The sequence below is a fragment of the Aythya ferina genome (genome assembly GCF_964211825.1).
Source record: "Aythya ferina genome assembly, chromosome: 15".
Lineage (NCBI taxonomy): Eukaryota > Metazoa > Chordata > Aves > Anseriformes > Anatidae > Aythya > Aythya ferina.
In genome coordinates this window covers 4,780,467-4,802,229 of record NC_140314.1, presented here as the reverse complement: position 1 = coordinate 4,802,229, position 21,763 = coordinate 4,780,467, and the positions used below count along the sequence as shown (strand labels likewise).

Here is a 21,763-nt window from a genome sequence, read left to right as displayed (position 1 = left end):
GATATACAAGGGTATGAGATAGAAGACCTCAACTCCCTCCAGCCTTCTGCAAGAAGAGTTCTCACTTCTTCGCAGAAGGACAGGAGATCAGCAGCCAATTTTATTTTGTTCCCTTCCCCCACCCCCTCCTTTTTCACCGTGCCAACAAGGATGGGGAATAAATTACTTTAAAGCCCAATGATCTAACATATTTCACCTCCAGTTCAAACAACTCTAACACAAGGAGCTGGGAGACCTCACTCTGAGCAAGGGCTCTCTCCGCGTAAACCACTTATGCCACAGAGTTTATGCAATTTGGCACTAAAACACTCAAGGCTGGAATCTGTCCTACAGATGTTACTGCTGCCACAGGCCTCTGGATAGAGAAACCCCAACAGGCTGCAAGCCCAAGTACCTTTGTCAGCAATATGATGGACATGGAATAGAAGCAGATGCAGCAGCCACTCAACACGGAGATCCCAGTTGACAGCACTGATATAAATCAAACGGAACAGAATGTTTTGGAACAAATCACAGGAAAAGCTGGATACTATTAAATGGGGGTGTAAGCACCAGCCCATCAGCACAGCAGTCTGAGGCGCCGTATGGGGGCGGGGGTAAGTGGGAAAGGGACCAGGCTTTGCAGCGCTCGTGTGCATGCCTCTCTCACGGTCATTTGCTGCAGAGACAACTGGATTAAATTATAGTAGAATGAGGATTTGGGATTAGAGAGAAACAGAGGCATCAACAGTTTTAATTTCTCCCCCACTATTATTTATAATGATATGGGAAAATAAGAAAAAGAAGCAGAAAACAAGTTCAGCAAAGTAGGAATGAGACAATCCACAGGATCTAGCTCTAGCCATACTTTCATGGTAGAAAGGGCGCTTCATACTATTGTACCACATCAGGAAGCAGTGTTTGCATTTCTTAGATGTCTAGCATCTCTCACTCAGTCCTGTTCAGGTAATTCTTGATTACATGACAACAAAACAGCTATCAAGGCTTTCATAGATTACAGCTGCCTTTTCCCCTCCCCACACAAATAGGTGCTCTCCGTTTTGCCAAAGCAAAATGAACAAACAAGCCACTGCTGTTGAGATCCCAGGAATAAAAGCTAACAGTAAATCACCCTTGCATAGAAAGCAGTTCTACAATCAACCAAAGCAAACTGCAAATGTCAGCTTGCTAGATGGCAATCCTGCTGAAAAGTAACCCTAAGAGCCACATTAGCATTCGCTAACTTGCTTTGACAGTGGCTTTGCTAGAGAATCACTGGACAAAATATGTAGATGAGGTGTTCAAAATTAAAGAAAATGAACATGAAAAGAATAGTTTAAACCTCCAAAATTAAGGCAACCACTGCTGACCCCTCTCCCCTTGAGGCCATCAGGCAGTCTGAAAAAACATTACTAGCAAATCTATCTTTTTCCATGCTTCAGAAGCTTCCCTCTGACTTCAGACACTCCTACTTGTGCAATGAGAGCACGTTTTGTAACAGTAATCCCATACCCCTGGCTCTTTTTATTCACTATGAGATGAAATAATTCAGATTTTAATATACCGTGAAGCGAGGAGTCTTCCCCTGACTGTCAGACCTAATATGCGTTATGAAAGGTTTTAACCAACAATGCAGATTTAAAAAAAAAAAAAAAAAAAGTTTGAATTTCAAGTGCCAGCAGATGGATGAGTTACCTTCTCGAGACTAGGGGCTAAATTACGGGCAGTCAAAGGGAGGTCAGCAAGACAAACGTGTCTCAGCACTCAGCTGCCACTGTTAAACACCACCTCAGCCCTGCTTGCCTCTGCTGCTCTGTAAGCTCTGCCCTTACATCAAGTCATGTTTCCTTCCCACTGAGCTAGACTGTGCCTCAAATCAAGATTACCCTTCCTCCCTTCCCAGGGCTTCCTCTGTATTTTTCTACAGAAAGTCAAAGGAAATAAAGCCAGGGCTGCTCTGCAGCCCCCCTCAGATTTCACTGCCCCCTTGACAGCTCAGTCCACAGCCTTCGCTCTTCCCAGCAAAGCCATGCTGCCAGGGCTCTTCCCAGCTGAGTTCTCCTCCCAGCTTGAGGTATTTCCCCAGAGTGGAGAAGGGAATGTACATTTGGATCTTCATTACTTTCCTCTGAAGTCCTCCTAGGGACTTTTGGGTTTAAACAAAGAATAGCCACAACCAGAGCCAACATAAAAAGCTTTAAGCAAACTCAAAGAAATCGTATGAAAAGGTTAATTCTGTCATTTCCAGTCCTGAGGCAATACTCCCTTTCTCTCATGTTCTACTGGCCTTTTTATAGTTTGTGAGATTGAGGGAAATGGGTGGAAGATGTGGAAATCCTATTGCACCTGCCCGCTCCTTTCCTTTCCCCAGAGAGCTACACACAGAACATTCTATTATTTAGTTAATTGCAAAGAAACAATTACAAAGGAACTTGGCAAATTCTCTCTAATCACAGTGAGACCCAGTGCAGTTTGGTAAGTTCAGCAAATTAGCAAGTAAGTGAATATAAAAAAGAAAGAATAACACAGCTCAAATTGCACTTTGTTTTGTCAGTCAGTTTCTGTTTAATTATTTAAGATATTTCTTCATAACATTCTAGTACATTTTGTATAATAATGAAGGTTTACTAGCACAGAAATGCCATACCTGGCTATTAAATATCTGCCAAGAGGAGGAAGAAACTGACAAGTCCATGTAAATTACAGAGAGCCTGTTTAGGAAATATTTCCAGGTTAGATAAATAGGCTTTGCCATAATTTGTGTGAGATATAAATAAGGATCATTGCTAGATAACAACAATGCTAAACTAATGTTTGTACAGGACGTTATAACTTGAATTGCAAGCATTCATGGTCAATCCTCCAGTTTATTTAATGCTATTCTAATTTTCTATGCAGACAACTAGAGGCCATTTAAGCAGGTTTTTTTTTTTTTTTTTTTTTTTTTTTTTACAGCTGCACTGTAATCAAGTGGCAGATCTTACAGTATATTATTTCTAAACTTATATTACAGGGAAGACTTGCAAGCTCCACTGCATTACTGAAACAGAAGATCATTCTGCAGAACTGATAAACCAAGGTGGGGCAGAAGAGCAAGACTCAGGTGTGGTATGATCTGGCTGATAGCAAGAGAGATAATACAGCCCCTTACAACAGGCACGATGTCCCTCCTGGTTCTTTTCAGATCATTTTGGGCATCAAGATTTTATGATACATCTGTTCATACCATCAAGAATAGAAGCCCTAAAGGGGCTTATGTGACACCCAGTGTGAAGTGTCTTCTGAGGCACGCTGGCAAAAAATCTACCAACTAGTAGGGGAGCTGTTACAATCTGAGCAACATCTTGAGGGAGGAAGTTTTGTTTATACAGAGCCCCAGTGTGGGGAACAACATGAACACTTTCCTGGAGATCAGAACAGATGTAGAATACATATGCTCTCAGAGTTTAAAAAAGTCATTAGGACGGCCAAACAGTGGAAAGGGCAAGAGGAGCAGGGTACAACTTAATCAGTGGAATACAACAGAGTTTAGTTAACAAGAACATAGCAACACTTGCTGTTCAAGGCTATTCCTTCAAGCACAGTGAGGACAGAATGAATGCTAAAGGCCACATGTAAGCACCAGCCAATGCGCCTTATGCACATCTGTTTGCCCTCCACTCCCTCTGGCAGATTAATTGGAACAATCATCACAGGTTTTTTTAATTATTTTATTACTCACATTTCACTGGTTTAATAACTGGTTGCTATGACTGTTACAACCAGCAAGCAAGCAGCACAATAGACATAAATGAAACTTGCTGTACTCTGCACAAAGCCACACATATTTGAGGCAATGGTATGGCTTTTAGTTTTAGAAACACGTGACAGATTTCCTCTCGAATCAAGTACCAGAAACCAAGACTGAAAGCAAGAGCCCATCACTGCTGGCAATTGCACTAGGATTTGGTCAAGAGCATTGTTCATCCTACTGATGGGAGGACTTTAAACTTATATTAAGAGGAAATTCACACCCTACGTGTTTAAGAGTTAACTTTTTACTAGCCTCATTACCTGTCTTGCAGAATGGAGGAGACTGGACTTACTCAGGACTGGCTCAGCAAAACAGCCTGAGGTAAAAGGTCAACCTAGGTGCAAAGTGAAAACACAGGAACAAGCAGCAGAGGCTGGAGTAGCAATACAAGCACAGCAACTGCAGCAGGAATGCATGAACAATTAATTTACAAGCTTGAATTTAATTTGAAAGTTCAATAGTCAGGAGAAAATACACTGCAATTATTTCAACATTTTAAAAATCCCAAAGTAGCTTACATGCAAGATTTGCACAGCTCTAATTATTAAAATGATCATAAAAATCAATGGCTTTCTTATATATACACCAAAATTAATACTACTCCATTACAACTCCATAAAAAGTTGCCTGTGTAGGGATTATTTGTATAGCTACGTAGGAAACGTTATATTTTTCAGGTCTTGATGGTGCAATAAAAATTTACAGGCATAGGCACTTAAGGACAGAAAGAGATCAAGAGAGATCACATCCCATAAAAGTCAGATCTCTATATTCACGATTCCTAACTAAACAGTAGGTAAACAGCAAAAGGTTTTAAGTAGGCAGCATTATCCCATACAGAACTTGTGTATCAGCAGGATGGAAAGTGTGCTATTAGGTAGCTTATGGTGGAATTTCATTTTAATTCAGGACCTTGATGCCCCTACAAGGTTACCAGTACCTTGTACAGAAAACATTTTTTGTTTGTTTGTTTTAAAATGAAGCTGAGTGTTTTTATAGGGCCTATATCCTGGCTGGTTTCAGCCACACAGATATTTACTGTCCTCAGCTTTCTGTTGAGTCAAAGAAAAGAAAAATGCCATTTCCTCTGAAATTAATTTTTTCTTCCTTCATTGCTCCATACCTCTCCCCAGATTTACAACGGCTGGCATTCAGACAGCCACAGAATGAAACCTACAGTGTCAATTAATACTCCTTTCAACACATTCCATTACAGCATATAATGAAAAAACATTAAAGGCTATTAATGCTGCAGAGGTTTCTCTTTCTAGTGTACTAAACCAAACTTTCTATATCCTGTGAGCATATAGTTATCTTTCAAACAAAGTTATGTGTTTGAAGCCTGCCCAATTAGGTATCAGATTTATTTGTTTTTAATGGTTATCAGATTGAATTGAATTTAGGAAGCTCTAAAGACATTTTCATTAACCTCAGAAGGCGTTTGCTCCTTTTCATCCTTCTGTCTGTCTATGACTTTGGGTCACACCAAGCAACTCTCTCTCCTTTATCCTGGAACTCTGCTATTCTACTGCTAGTTGTATGCCCAGTTAAAACAGAAGTCTTTCTACTCCGTATCTACTCGATACTTTCATATTTGTTCTTTGTTATGGTACAGTAAAGTAAATGTCATCTTCATCATATTTTCTGTCCAAGTATTTCCCTAAAGGGTAACAGTTAGGTAGGTATTTTGTATCAGTCTTGGTCCTGACGTACACTACATACTCTCTCCTTGATGTGTCAGAGTCCTCAGCTCTAGTTACTCTCTCTGGAGGTATCCATGACATAGTCACAGTTACAGACTTGAAATATTATACATAAGCAACTCAATACAGCTCTGCTTCTATTTAGCAAAATTACTCTTTTATAACCTGACTTTCAGAAAAAGAGGGAAACAGTCTAAGCTTCTACTGAGAGGATTTTATCCCTTTTATTTTATATATATTTATCCTTGCTGCAGATGACAGTCATGTGACCAAACTACCAGCAGGAAAAATTTACCCAACACAAGTATAAATGACATTCTTCAGACTGCTTTGGGTATGGAGAGCTCCCAAAACTGCCTTTGGAAAAAGCAAAGGCAGCATTTCCACTGATGGGATTAAATGAAATCAGCTGCATTGTGCTGCAGCCATCCAGTTTCCTTTGGCTGCAAGTATTGGCATGAACTATGATAAGCTCAGATAGTGCTTCATTGAAATCAGAGAACTGAGACAGCTCTGGCTTATTAGTATTCTGCAAAACAGCGGTGACTGATTTTTAATTTAAAAAAAAAAAAAGAAGAGGGAAAAGGTGATAAAAATCTTCTATTTAAAAGTGTGCTTTCTGTTTACAGGTGACTTTATTACTCCTTGATGACAAAGAACCATTAGGGTCTCTAAAAAAAAACTCTGCTGTTTGCAAAATGAAATTCTACTTCCAGTAAATATCACATGATTTACCTGGTTCACCTTTCATAAAAAGGCATTTTCATGCCTTTGAAGGGTGTTGGAACAATAGTCTGGACTAAAAGCTCCTCCTTCCAGCAAGAAGAGGTACAGTTTGTGTAAAAGATTTGGAAAGACTCCTCTGATCATATTGTCCACATTCCATTATGTCACTGGTCCTTTCATGAAGCCTGCTAAAGACATTGTCAAATAGTGTTTGTTCTGGATGTAGTCTCATTATCTATTATAAGCCAACCTTCTACTTCTGTTCAAGCTACATGGGTCTGAATATGTTGCTCATCCCAATCTACATCCCTCAGAACAGAGTGGGTAGTGCTCAGGCTTTCCAGCAGTAAGCCTCATAGCTTTACCTGATGACAGAAGATGGCTGTCCCTTGTGACCCCTCTCCTAGCCTTTAACTGGTCTCACGGTGCACATGCAGCATGTACTGCTGATGTGCACGCACACAAATGCAGTGCTGAGAAGAGAGATCAACAACAGCAGAGCAAAATTGGACTTAAAATCCCTTAGTACTCAACATATGAGCAATCTAGTTAGTCAAAGTTTCAGTCAAGTGATGTAAGCTAAAACAAGACATAAAGCAACGTATCTTCTCTGTCAAATGTTTGCACTTATTAGAGATGACCCTGCATACTCCACTCACTGATATGTAAGCAGAAAAAGCAGTCACAAGGGCATCCATCACAGAACACTCCTGCTATTACACCCTTCTCTGACAAATATATAAAAAAGTGATTACATGATTAGACATTTCAAATACAGAAGTGCTATACATATTATAGCAAACACGTTTGGAAAAAGCAATAAATAAAGGAAACCATGCAGCCACAGTAGGCCTAGCGTAGCCCTATGACACAGAAGTGATTTCCTTGAAGCCCTTATTGGTCTGCATAGACTTTAAATGTTTAGTGTAAAAAGAAAAAAAAAACACACCATATTACAATATGACACTATAAAAAATTTAAATAGAGAGGACCTTGTAGCACATACAAGCTGTTCCCCTTCACATACACAAGCTGAAAAATGGAGCCAAGTTATTTTTCACTTTCTGATTAAACAAAGTATTTCAGCCAATCTGAAACAAGACTTTGTTTGACATGAAATATTTTAAGTCTCTATTGCTTTCATTTAAAATTGATATTTGAATCTGTGAGACAAAACATTGTTTTGTTTTAGTCTTTTTTAAAATTCAAACTCTCCATACCAGAAGGATAAGCATAACGGACAGTCAGAGGCTTTTAGCCATGTAGTCAGACATATCAAACAATTCTTCATTTACATCTGAAATAATGACAACTGCAGGCTAACACTTCTCCTTTTCATCTTTGCTATGCTTTACCTTCGTAGAAATATTTTTGTTTGTGAATCAAATAATTCAAGATCATCGGGGCCCGTTACAAAAGTGGGTGGAGTTCTTCCTCATCCATAACAATGGAGAACCGATGACAATATCATCTGAATCATCTGAGTGAGCTTCATCCACAGACAGAGAGAGAGTGGGCTGCGATTGCTTCTCAGAAGACCTGGCTGAAATAATTGCAAAAGGAAACAAGGGCATCAATAAACAACGCTGATAAAAACAAGCCCTTGTGGGAAGTGTAATGTTCTTCGAGCCATCAAGTTTCCAGAATTGCTTACAGTTATGAATAGCTCTCATCTATCTTTTTCCACTTGCAACTATTACCCTTTCCTCTTTAACGAAAGAACATGCATACCAAGTAGTAAGATGACATCCTGACCATGCATGATTTGTCTTACTGTCTTTTAATCTTTGCAAGTGGTTACACGTCACAAAGTGAAGTAATTTGATACTGAAACTATTTCAGGCCATAAAAATAAATATTTATTAGAAGGCCAGAAAAGCAAGCAAGCAAGCTTGACCCAAGCAAGCTTAAGCAGGAAGGTCATAATGAAAAGTTCAGTCAAATATAGATAGAGAAAAGGGAAAACAGTAAGATGAAAGCTGTGAGTGACAATGTCTTTCATTCTTATATCTATAAAATACCACAAATATTGTTCACATGCTGTACTGCCTTAAAGACAGTGAGTTCTATTGGTTCTATGCAACTCAATTCCAATTTGAAGAAATGTTTATGGCATAAACAGAATCCTAATGATTCCAGTAAGAACTGGAAAATCAGAGGGAGAAGTCAGATACATGAGGCCCCTTACATGTGATGAGCAGGAACAGCAGCTTCTATCCCCTCTACAAGAGATCTGTGAACTTAATGATTACAGCTATTAATACCTGCTAGGACAGTATCTTCTCCTCAACTTCACCTATTTTTCAGCTTCAAATATCAGTTCTCTGAAAAAGACTATCTCCCAGACAAAAGGAAAATAAATCAAGATGACCTGCAGTACAAAAAGTAAACACACATGAGGCCATACACTGAGAGTTTGACACTGGAATAGAAAAGACAACAGAGGGCACACAGAAAATCTTACTTGGGAAGAACAAACATGCCATGGGCTTCATAATGAAATGAGAGGTTTCTGACAAAGAAAAAACCTGCTGGTACACAGCAACTGTAATGTGGAATAAAGAAAGCACAACAAGCCCAGAAATAGAAAAAGGGTGACAGACAGAGTCTGTGAATGAAAACAAGGAATGCAGGAGACTTACATTGACCTCAACCTACAGAAGAAAAGAAACATGACTCTCTAGTTAAGTGAAATTCTTCTCTGCATCAGTTCTTCCAGAATTTCTTCACTCATCATTTTATTGTCATCATCACCTACAATCACCTTTGGAGACTTCACAGGTAGGTAGTGACAGTGCCCTCCCTATCAGTACTATTCTAATGGTCAGACTACTGCACTTACCAGACTAGCCTCATTTTATAGCACTTTATCAAGGTCTTAGAAATACTTATTCAGAGGCACAAAACTTTTTTTTTTTTTTAAACAGTTTATTTTTTTCATTTTTAAAAGATTTTTTCTCTTTGGGCAGAATTTCACAATTGATTTACACTGGGTTTAGACTGAGTGTACCAACAAAGACTACTGCAGTAGAGCCCAAGCGAAACAGGAAGCTGCCAGGATTCTTTTCTGGATACTGTTGCTAGATATAACTAAAAGTCACTCTGTAACATCTTCAGAAGCAAGTCTTAGGGACTCCTTCACAAAGTAGTAGAACGTGCTTCTGAATATGGAATACAATAAACTTTCTTACAAACATTCTCCTTCACTGAAGGGTAATCTCTGTATTTGCAGCCCTTGTAAATCTGGCTTATTCCCCATCTCATATCTTAGAGGAACAGCCTGAGCTGCTTACGGCATGCTCTGTTTCTGCACAAGTCTGCAGGGACTGTCAGCTTTTCACTGACAACAACAAACTAATGTTTTTCAGGTCACCCTCAAAGTTGCTCTTTTTCTCCAACTGGTCCATAAAACCTAAAATATCCTGCTCAGGATATTTTTATTTTATTATTTTATTTACCAGCTTTCTTCAGCTTGTTTTTAACTCCTTTGAAGCTGCATGTCTAAACTTGTATTATCTACATCATTGTTTTGCTTTTCCTGCTCAGTACTTCTAACATCCTCTTAGAAGCCTCTTTGGCTTTAACTCCATTTTCTCAGAAGCAGCAAGCAAAATTCAAGAAGGAAAAACTGAATATCAGCCATAAAAGACAAAGACATTTTCCCAGCTTATACCACAGCAGTGCTAGCTGGCAGGGCTACCTACAACTCCAATTTTCCCCTTAATACAGCAACTAAAGACTGATGAAAAACATGACTAAATACAGATGGCTGACTAGAATGGTTCATTTTTACCAGATGTCTGTCCCCATCAGAAACTAAGTCAGCAAGGTGAAAACTCATTCAACTTATGTTGTGGGCCGCAAGCCGTAGACAATGGAAAGTACCATATTACAGCTACAGGGCAGGGGGTGGGGGATTGAAGAGGAAGTAGAAAGGCAATACAGAGGAACACCATGTTCCTTAAATAATTACTATTGACCACAGAAAGAGATCATCCAATCTGCAGTTTTGACAAACAGGCAAAGCACTGCGAGGAAGCTGGTACTGACGTTGTCAAAGATTTAATCTTTCATTTGAAAATATGCCCGTACAAGGAACATGTTATCAAATTAAAAGAGTAAATGCACAGTGCAAGTATGCATGTAAATGCGTGCGTATGTGCAGATGCTCTGTCAAATTATGTCTGCACTTACTCAAACCCCACATACTTTTGAACACAGAAGGAAATGAGATTACCAAGAGGTGACATGATGACTGGAGGAGTTCTCTGGAGTGCTGCTGAGACTGGTTTATTCTCTGTAACGTAGACAGCAGAATCTGCTTTCTCACTTGTTGCACTGGACACAAAGGGTCTGCAAAATTACACATTGCATAGCCTATAGTATAGAACAGGAACTGCAGTTTGTCTTCAGAATGCATACAGGGAAGTTTCTTGTGTTACTAGCACCACAGAGGTAAAAGTGTATCTTTTGAAGAAGTGAACTGGGTCACACATGTGAGGTGAAAACTATGTAACTCGCCTTGTAACCATAGGAACTAATATTAAAAATTTCTGGTGTAGTAAACCCTGAAGAGAAAAAGTATTTTCCAAGGCAGTCACAACAAACCTGTAAAAAACCTTACAAAAAGTAAGCAAATTGCCATGTTCTTCCTGAGTTAAGCCAGTAGACTGAATGCAAGATTGTATCCTAGCTCTTCCCTGTTCCTATTCCATATAATCCTTAACTTTTACGCGTCAGAGCTTCAGACTCGTTTAAATTAAGCTAATGTAGCAGCACTGAGTTCGATAGCAACTGTGTATAATTTTTTTTTCTCCAAAAAGTAATTATTTTCCTCCGCTTTCCCTCATCTCTATAGCAAACATGCAACAAGATATAGGAAGATTACTGCTGCAGCAAGAAACCTCTTTAGTTGCATACCCACAGCATTTTACTCTGAGAAAGCTCTTTTGTGTGTTTGAACAATGGCCCTGTTCTCTTTCTCTGCCAAGGAACCCACACTAAAATCCCATTCAAAAATTACTCCTCGCCTGTAATAAGCACAGTTTTGCTTCTACATATCGCAAAAAAAAATAATTAAAAAAAATAATTTATTTGTCACTTACCTCTCCTCAAGCAGTACAGCACGTGCTAAGTGAGCCCTGAAAATGGACTGGATGAATGTCACAGTCTCCTCTTTCTCCTCGCAGTCAGAAGACGAGCTCAAAGAGTTTGACACACGAGACATACAGGAGTTCTGCAGAGTAATCAGATCAAAGAGAACTGACCTTTTAGAAATTGACAGAAGCTTTGACAATTTTACTCCTAATTTTGAAAACTGCAGTGGAACAAACATTTCTGTCTTTTGGTCTGCAGTCTTTATGGTTCTATAAGCAGCAATGCAAATCTGACTGTCGTACAAGCTTTGAAGCACCTGCATTCAATTAATGAGACTGGATACCTGCAAGGAAAGTTCATTTATTTCCCAGGAAGAAAACCGCCTAAAGTCAAACAAGGTAAGGCAACCTTTATGATGGATATGCTTTCTGCTTGTATCAAGCAAAAGTATTCAGTCCTATCACATTTGGCCTATTTATATAAAATTGCATTCAAAGTGCGACCACATGGACAACTTGTATGGAGAATTCCAAATTAATTTTAGCCTGCTAAAGGCCAAAAGGTTGTTCATGTAAGCTGGCAAATGATTTACAGAAGACAAAAAAATTAGTTGATAAGTGCTGAGCTATCTGGAGCACATTTGACATAACTAAGATACTGCAAGTCTTTAGCAGAGCAAGCCACATGCAAGATTACTTTTTAAGCCAAAGATCTCTAAAACCCTATTTCTGAATTTCAGTGACAAAGGTTTGCCTATTACTACAATGACTCAACAAACATGAGTATAAGTGCAGTTTCCAATCACATTCCAAATTAATGAGTTAAAATTTATGTTACTAGCTAATGGAAGAACCAGAAAACTCGAACAAAACAACAAAAACCACAGGACATTTAGGTACAGTCCGTAACGCAGTGAAATTACAACTCTACTTCTGTGAACTAAAGAAGACAGAAAGTAAAGCTAGGGAATTCATTTGTTATCCTTCTGGAATTACAACGGTGCTGCTAACCAGTGCATTAAAATAACTCTACTGTGTGACATGGAGAATTAAGCGTGGAAGTATAGTACCTCACATAGAAAACTAAAAAGAATGGAATTACTGGATACCAATTACCGTTTTTCCAGGGCTATGCCTGTTGTGAGGTTTTGCATCTCGCATCCCACTATTCAGTAACAGTTTCTGTCGAGCTAAATGTCCTCTGAAAGCTGCCTGAAGCACAACAACTGCCTAGCATTGAAAGAAAGAAAGAAACATTAGCTCCCTTGGAAGATGGCACCTACAAATTAAAACAAAAGTCCAGAGGAAAGAGGCACATGAGCAAAATAACTTTTCCCCATGCAGTAGATACTATACTGATGTCTTGACATTTTTTAGGTTTAAGCAATCCCACCCATCTACTTCACAGACACTGTGCCAGAGTCCAGAGAATCCCCAGCAAGGGGGATAAAAATACCCATAGACATGCACCTTCAGGGTTTAAATTCAGTCTAAGAGGTGTTCATGATTGATCCCATTAAAAGCAATTAATTTCTGGCCACCGGCACTAGCCTATATTTCACAAATAGAGAAACATCCCATTCCCATGTTACATGGTGGCTCCTCAGCAGGCTCTGTGATGCTCTGGTTTGACCAGAAATCAAGCCAAGCCTGGCAGACTACTGCAGTGATTATGCTGAATGTACAAGTTGCAGATTTTGATACAGATTTTTACTTGGGTTTTACTAGATTCTAATCAACAAAAAGCATCTAGTTGTAACACAGCATATTTGTATCACATAAAATTTGTTCTAATGTCTGAAAATATGACTTCCTAATTTTCTGGAAAAAGCAAGTTAAAGATGCTATGTTGTGCAATTTGAAAAACAGTTTAACCAAAATGTGCAATGTTTATGCAAAACACTGATCAAAAAGTGACTAAATTGTCACAAAGTCAATTTCTTCAGAACACTCTGCGGTATTTCTCCTTAGGAAAGGCTTCAAATTCCTACTTGAAATCTTTCTGACGATTCTTAATAGTGAAAATGAAAGACATATAGAAAACTTGAGACCAAAAGGTGAACACTGCCAGCCTGAAAAACAAAGTCTCAGTACCACAGCTCATCTCACAATAAAACCTCCTTAAAAATAATAATAAAAAAAAGTTATTTGCTTATGCTTTTATACAAGTTAAATGTGATTCACTGCTTTGTTTGGTATCATAAAAATACTCACCTCATCCAGTGCAATTTCTTCTTTCTGAAATGGAAAATGCCTAAGTTAACACCAGAAACATATACGTTTTATCTAACAAGTATTTGCCAAATTTTTCCCAACAAACACACAAAGAAAATATGTGTTCTACCACCCAACTTTAAAACCCAAACCCAAAATGCAAGCTTGAGAAAAAGAAGTTCTTTCATCTTTGAAAATAGCTTTTTGGCATCAGGTATGAGGGCTGTTCAGCCTGGAAAAGAAAAGGTTCTGGGGAGACCTTACAGCAGCCTTTCAGTACCTAAAGGGAGCCTACAAGAAAGTTGGAGAGGGGCTCTTTATCAGGGACTGTAGTAATAGGTCAAGGGGTAATAGGTTTAAAGAGGGTAGATTTAGATATTCAGAAGAAATTCTTTACTATAAGGGTGCTGCCCACAGGAAACCTGTGCTGGAGTAGTTTGCCCCTCAAGGATGGTCTCCATGATACGGATCTTTCATATTCTCCTAGGAAGAAAGGCTGGGAGAGCTGGGGATGTTCAGCCAAAAGAAGAGAAGGCTGTGGGATGACCTCATTGAAGCTTTTCAATACTTAAAGGGAGCTTATAAAAAAAGATGGAGAGCAACTTTTTGCTTAGTCAGATAATGACATGACAAGGAGGAATGATTTTTAACTACAAAGAATGTTTGCTTGTGGTTTTGTTTGTTGTTGTTTTTTTAAATTTGATTTAACAAGTAGTTTCAATAGCTTGAACAATATTCCAATAATACTTTAGTGAACAGTTGAAATAATAAGAAAAATAATTCAATGCCTTTAGGACTCTTACCCCTTACTCTAGCTTTAGCTATTGTGTAGTTTACCTGTAGCCTCAGTTGGAAAGTTAGCCAAAGCCCTAAATCTATCCTTCAAAAGAGCATTCAGGAAGAAGGTCAAACAGTTATCATGAAAGCTTGCATTGGTGTGACAGGCATTAGTTCCCAGAAAGGAACTTTTCATCTTCTCTGAGGCATGTTAGTGATGCTGGACACATCAGCAATACATTGTGCTTATTAGCTTGGGCTCTGCTCCAGTACTAACACTGTTGCCAAGATGCAGCAGGCAGGAACTCCATGAGAAGATGATCCAAGGAGGCAACACTATCAAGGGAGAGCTGCTACAGCTCCCTTTAGTTTCTCACCCAGACTTCCCCATTTAGAAACTGTTCTTCTCACAGCAGAAACAGGGTTCTAGAGGAAAAAGGCAAAAGCAGCAGCAGGGAGGAATTGAAAAAAAAAAAAAAAGATGGTGGTAAAGAACTGGGAAGCACTGCTGTAGTTCCTGGAGCCCAGCAGCAGGTTACTCTAGATTCTGAAACGAGTAAAATGCAGAAGTGGGTGTCCTCATTGCTTCCCGACAGGGGACTCTCACCTTGTTTTGGTACAACTTCCACCATCTCTGAATGCATTTGGCTGCTTGTTCCTTTCTATGATCTTCTTCGCCTTTAACCGTGCAGACTGGTGAGGACTAAGAAGAAGAACCTTTAGCTTAGTACCCTAAAGTTAGAATTCTGCAAGGGGAAATCAGTGTTGAATTTTCTCAGTCAGCTGTAACCTGAGTTTTTAAACATTCAACCTGCCTACTGGATAGAGGAAAGTTAAAGGGGAAAAATCTTAGCTCTGAATACTGCTCACATTCAAGTTCATCATCAGGATGACTTAATGCAAAACACATTCCTGTCCCCATTTTTGCAGTTAGCTGAGCATGGGAACAAAAAGGTTTTCATTTACACATACTTCTACTTTTCTATGCATTACTATAGCAGTAAGAATTCCCACAGTGGAAACCAATGCTTTGTTGATAAGAATTTTTTTTTTGTGCATCTGTTATTGACAGACTGAGAACAAATGTCAGAGTACCTAATTTTACAATTTTTCTCCAGAGAACGCTAATATTAATTAACCTAGGAGCTCTCTCAAGTCTCTTCCTGATAGCTGAGACCCCACAATCATCTTTTTAAGTTTGCTGATGTGTTGTGTTGCCCATCACGTGACACTGACAAGAAAGCAAGCTTGTGTAAATTGATAAAACTCTACTTTTCTGTCTTGAAGACCTTAGTTAATTAGGAAAAAAAAAAAAAAAAAAGAGAGAAACCAAGAACAAAACAAGATTTTGTTCCAGTTATTTCTCCAGAGGTGTGGTTGCACGTACCACCTCTGGCTATCTGATCTTTTTGATCCCTAAGTATCATACCCATACTAATCATTCTACTTCACTTGCCAAGCAGAAGTTATAACTGCAATTTTAAAAGACTAATCAGTTGGTGTAAAATTCTAAGTAGAGGAACAAGAGATTTTACAGAGTCTGAAAAAAGCCTCTTGATTCTGTAAGAGGGATTTATTTATAACCTTTAAAATACTGAGTTACAGGCTTAAGCTTAGCAAATGGATCATGTTATATTAAAAATGACAACCTACTATTAAAATGAAAAATTGGTAGGAACTTAGTGATAATTACAAATAATGGGAACATTTCAATAAATAGATGGTTACTGGCCAAGAATATACATAGCCTGCAGAAGGAAAAAATGGGGCTGTTCATTGGCTGTTTTTAAAAACATGTTACTTGGTATTCAAAACATCATCTAGCATCCATCAGCCTACACCACAAAAAAATCTAACCCAAATTCCTACAGAATTGCACAGTATATCAAAAATAGTACCCTCGTAAGCTTATGGACATTTTTATTTATACTTTCATATTACCTGTAATTTCAGGGTATATTAATTTTAAAGTACAAATAACCAAAATCCCCAGTAACACTTCTCAGCTGGTTTTTAGTGAAATGAGATTAACATGACCACCCTGCACCTGAAAGCATTTCTGTCAGAGCCCACTCATCTCCACTGACCAGCTACAACAACATTTGGCAAAGGGACAGAAGATTGCAAAGATATCAAGTTCATGCATATTTCATGGAAAAAAACAAAAAACAAAAAAAAACAAAAAACACACACACAATTGAGTACACAGGCCTATTTAAGACTGGCCAGAAGGATTAAGGGCTGCACAAATACAGATATTAGATATCAGTAAATCCAGAAATGAATCCAATTGTGAATATCTCAACTCTAGAAAAACTTCAAAAGGGACAAGAGTTTATTTTATTGTATTGGCATCTTCTTTAATTGTTTTACTTAAGTATGGTGCCCCATCAGCAGGGAAAATAAAAACCAACAACTTTGTTTTCATCATGATTAGTACTCTGTTTGGTAAGCCTTCCCATGAAAGAACGCCCAACTTCCATGCAAACAGAAGGGCTAAAGAGTATTTTCTGATTGGACAGCACACGTGCCCTAATTGATCATCTGGTCAGAGTAAAAACACTGCAAAGGGTCTTTGTTGTTGTTGTCTTTTGTCAGTCTGACAGACAGCGCACTTACCTGTCTGTCCATCTTTAACTTTCAAAACTTACAAGACCTCCCTCCCTCTACGGTATCTGATTGAAATTAGCTAATGGGCTTAGATGTTATAAGAAGACATAAATTAATATTACAAGTATAATTTTTTTCTCTTCTTAGGAAGGAAGGAAAAAATACTTAAGTATGAGCTTTTTTGTAATATTCCACTGAATAAGAAAAAAAGTGATGGCAGAACAGGTAGGTAGTTACTCAGGTAGCTCCAAAAAAAAAAAAAAAAAAAAACCCTAAGTCGCAGTGGCGGTTATTGAGACAACTTAACCATCATTCAGCGTCTCTATAACAAGATGCTTCTCCGAAAAGACAGATCTAGCAGCTGTTTTGACTATAAGCTTCATTTGCATGGTCTAAGATGGAATGAAAAAAAAAAAACAAAACCAAAAAAACATTTTTCTGTACCTTATTAAGCTTTTCCATTGTATCTTCTGTCATTTCACTCTTTTCTTCCTCCAATGTTGCTTCTGATTTCCCAACTTTCTGTGTAAGGATCTGTATTTCCTCACTATGGTTGGAAAAGCAAAGATGTTTGTAGCTAGAAATTTTCTGTTTTTCCTGCTTTGAATATGCTGAACCTATTTTCATAAAATTGGGTTACTTTTTTTTTTTTTTTTTTTTTTTTAAAAAAGGCCAAAGTTGGAAACTGTTCTCAGGATAACATGATACATATTCTCACGGTTACAGACACTGAGCATTAATTCTCAAGTTGTGATAGCATAGTCCTAAGTTAAAATTAAAAAGAAAGCGGCCCAAGGTTACAATGGTACCCTTGATACTATTAATAATGCCTCTAGATCTGAAATGATGACTGATAAATACGAAACTGTAGCAAAGTCCTGTCTTACAGAGCGATAATGCAATCACTTTCCAGTCCCCAGCTCTGTGCAGGATTATTACCAACAGTGATACAAAATAAATGAACTACATAGAATGACATATTGACAGTGGTCCAGAAGCATAGGCTAAGGTAAGGTAAAGATACAAGAGGGTTGTTTGTTCTTGTAAAAAGAAATGTGTCAAGCACAGCATAGCACTTCTTCTCCCATTCATTTTTATTATAATCTAATTCTTCTTTCTACTGTATATCTCAGACTTCCACTTCCTCTAAAATCACTCTGTAGAATTCCTCCCCTGGTAACATATTCCATCCCTCCAAAACATTTTTCATTAAATAAATTCCCAGCTTCCTGCAGTTTGTATGATCTATGAATTCTGAGCCACTTCAAAAGAGATTATTCTTTTTTTTTTTTTTTTTTGTTCTGAAAGGAACTACTAATACAGAATACAATACCTTGAAGTCTGTTCTTCCATACTTTTTTCTTCTTTCTTATTCTGCCACTTCTGCAGCTCCAACTCCACTTCAGCCTTTGCCTGTAGCAACTGCTTGATATCTAATCTATACAGGTATAAGAAAATCTAAGTAATTCTTTTAAAAAAAATCTTATTTCACATGAACAAAGTAACTATTTTTGTTTAAACTTATAAATAAAACAAAATTGGAAAGTAACTAAACATTTAATTTATCCTTTTAAACAAAGCAAAATGCAAACACATTTTTCAGAACCAGGCACTCTCCTTGTGTGCTCTCACTATACATTTTTGTTCAAAGATGAGTTGACATGGGGGGCAGAGCATTTTATTAGAATACATAGCTCTGTGCACATCTCTGCTCATGATCAGATTAACCTGCCTGCCCTCATGCACTAACACACCAAACTAGTCTAAACACTTTAAATTGCAGATCAGTTGCTTACTGGAGAGAAAAGAAGACACATGGCATCACATGGCAGAATGCAGGCTTAAATGTAGAAAGCGGCAGATCAGTGAAAAAAAAGTTTGTCAAAAAAAACAAAAACAAAAACAAAAAGAAAATTTTTACAGCAAAATACATGCAAGAAGTGCTACATAAAGCAGCATATAACCATTCAACTTGTGTCTGGCAAAATGACATGGTGTGAAAAACGTTTTAGAAACACGCAGAATTTCTCATTTTCCATCATCTTGCTTACTTTTTCCCCCCCTCTATAACTTAATTTTACAACACCAACAGGTCTAGAAAAAGCTTCTGACAAAAGCTGAGGAGATCATTAAAAATTTGTCTTCTTTCTGAAAATGTGAAGAACTTATTGCATTGTTCTGTAAGGTAATACAAATAATTCTTACCTACAAAAGCGACAACATTTCAAAAAGCACTGTACTTACTCTTTACTAAGTAGGAGATTTTGAAGTGCTCTCCTGTCACTCTTCAGTTTCTTCACTAGCCCTCGGAGGTGATGGCATTCTTTAACGTGGTCTACCTGTTGAGAATCTGGATGATCCAGGTCTGCAGAAGGTGAAGATGACACAGCAAGTAACTGGGATGGCTCACTATCTGCTGGTGATACCCTGGTGTTCTCCATGGCACCTAGTTTCTAAAAAGGATAAATTTATATACACAAGAAAAATACCACAAATGCAAAAAGAAGAGGAAAATTAAATCTAGCATAAAAGAATTTCACTTAGGCCATGAGAAAAGATCAAACAGAACTTAATTCTAAAACATGCATTTACTTTCAAGTCTGATAAAAGAAAAAAAGGGAGGAAGGGGACACAGTGCAGACATCAGTTCACATGTGTGTGCTACAATACATAATGCTGATACATGCCATGAGCACAAGCCAGTGGTTTTGTATTTTCTGCTTGGTGATAAGTAAGACAGCCATGTGACTTTAATCACCCACCTTTTCTAGTTCCAAAATCCGCCTCACCAGCCTCTGCTTGCTCCATTCACTGTAATCTAAACACAAAACAAAGCTTTAAGCAGGAAACTATATTAGTGAATTAACATTTCTTTTTTAAACTTCTGTCCATACAAAAAGACCACCTAAAGATCACTGAGCCTCAACGTTAAAGATGCAGTAATGAAAAGAAGAAAGCAGTCTTGAAATATCTGACTTCCTATACCAGTTAGCTCAAAAAACAATATAAACCATTCATGTTTATCCATTTCCAACAGATAAAAATAGTTTTCCAGCAGAAGCTTAATCTTAAGTGATTCCAGTCCAGAATTCTCAGGAATAATAATAAAGGAATGTCTTACTGGAGCAGCATCCCCACAAGTAAGGGAGAGACTATTGTAAGAAACTTCTCATTCCAACTTCTGCCTGTCACAAACCTCCACCTTTGTCTTATCTCCCTTATTTCTACCATTGTTGCGTCTTGCCCTCCCTCTCAAACACATTTTTCAAATGTTCCTAAATCCCTCGTCCCTCATTCACCAACTTTTCAGCACCTACTTTTTGTTTTATTGGATGCAAGAGAAGTGCTCACTACATGATCTAGATCTTCTTTCAAACTCCGATTCTCATCCTGTAATTCCTTGATGTTCCGGGATAATCTCAGGACAGCTGCGTTCAGTGCCTTTAGTCGTTTTTGGGTATCTCTGCCCTCTGTACTTGAAAAGAGTCAAGAACAGAAAGTTAACTTAAAAGCAGAGAACAAAAAAGCAGCATCAGAAGGAATGGAACAGCCTCACTGTCCAAGTCGGCTGGCTACTTTAACCGTTGCAGCTCCCTCCCTGATAGCATTGCACAACTTTCTTGATATGAGGAGTTGAACACTTTTTCCTAAAAGAATAAAGATTGTCTTGCTCAATTTCACAATTGTTGTGTGAGTTACATTTATTTATTCTTCTACTTGTTTTGTTAACCAATCATATAATGCTTTACCAGTGATCTATGGACCACAGATTAAAAACCACTTATCTACTGCTTATGGAGAGACTTCTACAAAAAGCTGCTCAGCACAGAAAGCTAACCTGTGTTTACTGAATTGCCTTTTTTTCCCCACTCAACAAGCAGATTGAGATTGGAAGTGCAGGCTATAGACAGGAAAAATAACTCAAATCCAACATATAAATGTATTTTACACATAAATGTAACTACAAACACTTTAATATGAAAGAAACTGGTCCCGAGACTGTGAACCCCTCAGAAATCTCTTTAAGGTACATTTCAATCAATGAGAAATTTGAAATGGATTTGGAGGATATAACTTACATTGATGTGGTGGGAATGAGAGGCACCAGAAAAGGGAAAGTCTGCTTTCCTGTGTTAAGAATGCTTTAAATGTCTGATTTTGCTTATTTTTTTCTCTAATAAAAGGAAACTCAGCTTCCAGATGTTCAAAGTTGCAAAGTTTGATCACAAAACAGATTTCTAGTTGGATGAAATAATTGTTCCTTACCACTGTGAGAAAAATCTTGAAAACTTACTTCTGAAAACAAAGAATGGATTTACTTTTGGACAAATGCCAATGACAATCACAGAACAGTTTGTGAAGGAATCTTACATCATTTATTCGCTGAAATAATTATAAGATGAAGGGGAAGACAGTCTACAATTAGGCTAAGCAAAAAGATACCTAATTTACCTTTGGAAGTTAAAAGGAAAGGAAGGCAGGAAAACAAATAAATAAAGCTGTTCAGGTATCATGGATGACTATTCATAAAACTGTCCCAAGCAGGGATTAGGGGAAACAAAATCACCAAAAGTGGGAAACGACAGAAACGATCAAAATCATAATTGTATGACTGCGTGCCATTATTTTAGGCTCATCAAAACCAAACGGAAACCACTGCAGACCATGTTAGGGGTTTGAAAATTTGTCTCATCTTTTGCTACAATTGGGAACCACAGCCTCACATACAAACACTCAGAGTTCAGTGTAAATACTGAAAAGAGGAGCTAAACGCCATTCACTTCAGTCAGAAATAATGTAGGCAAGCATCATGAAAGAAACACTCACCTACAACTCCTTCTATGTGCCAGAGTCCTGACCTTCAA

The 21,763-nt window shown here is 38.0% G+C and overlaps 1 protein-coding gene across 3 annotated transcripts in view; it reads right to left on the bottom strand.

Annotated features, from left to right (window-relative positions):
- The window catches only part of IQCE (IQ motif containing E), a 32,096-nt gene that overhangs the window by 1,005 nt on the left and 9,328 nt on the right, over positions 1–21,763 (bottom strand). The window contains exons 12-23 of one of the 3 annotated variants that reach the window (XM_084537414.1): positions 20,216–20,373; positions 19,661–19,716; positions 19,143–19,351; positions 18,232–18,336; positions 17,343–17,445; positions 14,896–14,991; positions 13,512–13,535; positions 12,414–12,527; positions 11,307–11,437; positions 10,439–10,554; positions 8,466–8,572; positions 7,609–7,744 (exon numbers count right to left, since the gene is read on the bottom strand). In XM_084537414.1, coding sequence (XP_084393540.1) covers positions 8,511–8,572; positions 10,439–10,554; positions 11,307–11,437; positions 12,414–12,527; positions 13,512–13,535; positions 14,896–14,991; positions 17,343–17,445; positions 18,232–18,336; positions 19,143–19,351; positions 19,661–19,716; positions 20,216–20,373 — 1,174 coding nt within the window. In that variant the 3' untranslated portion in view covers positions 7,609–7,744; positions 8,466–8,510. Of the gene's footprint in view, positions 1–2,520; positions 7,745–8,465; positions 8,573–10,438; positions 10,555–11,306; positions 11,438–12,413; positions 12,528–13,511; positions 13,536–14,895; positions 14,992–17,342; positions 17,446–18,231; positions 18,337–19,142; positions 19,352–19,660; positions 19,717–20,215; positions 20,374–21,763 lie in introns of those variants that run through there. The other 2 variants (XM_084537413.1, XM_084537412.1) reach the window with 2 other exon arrangements.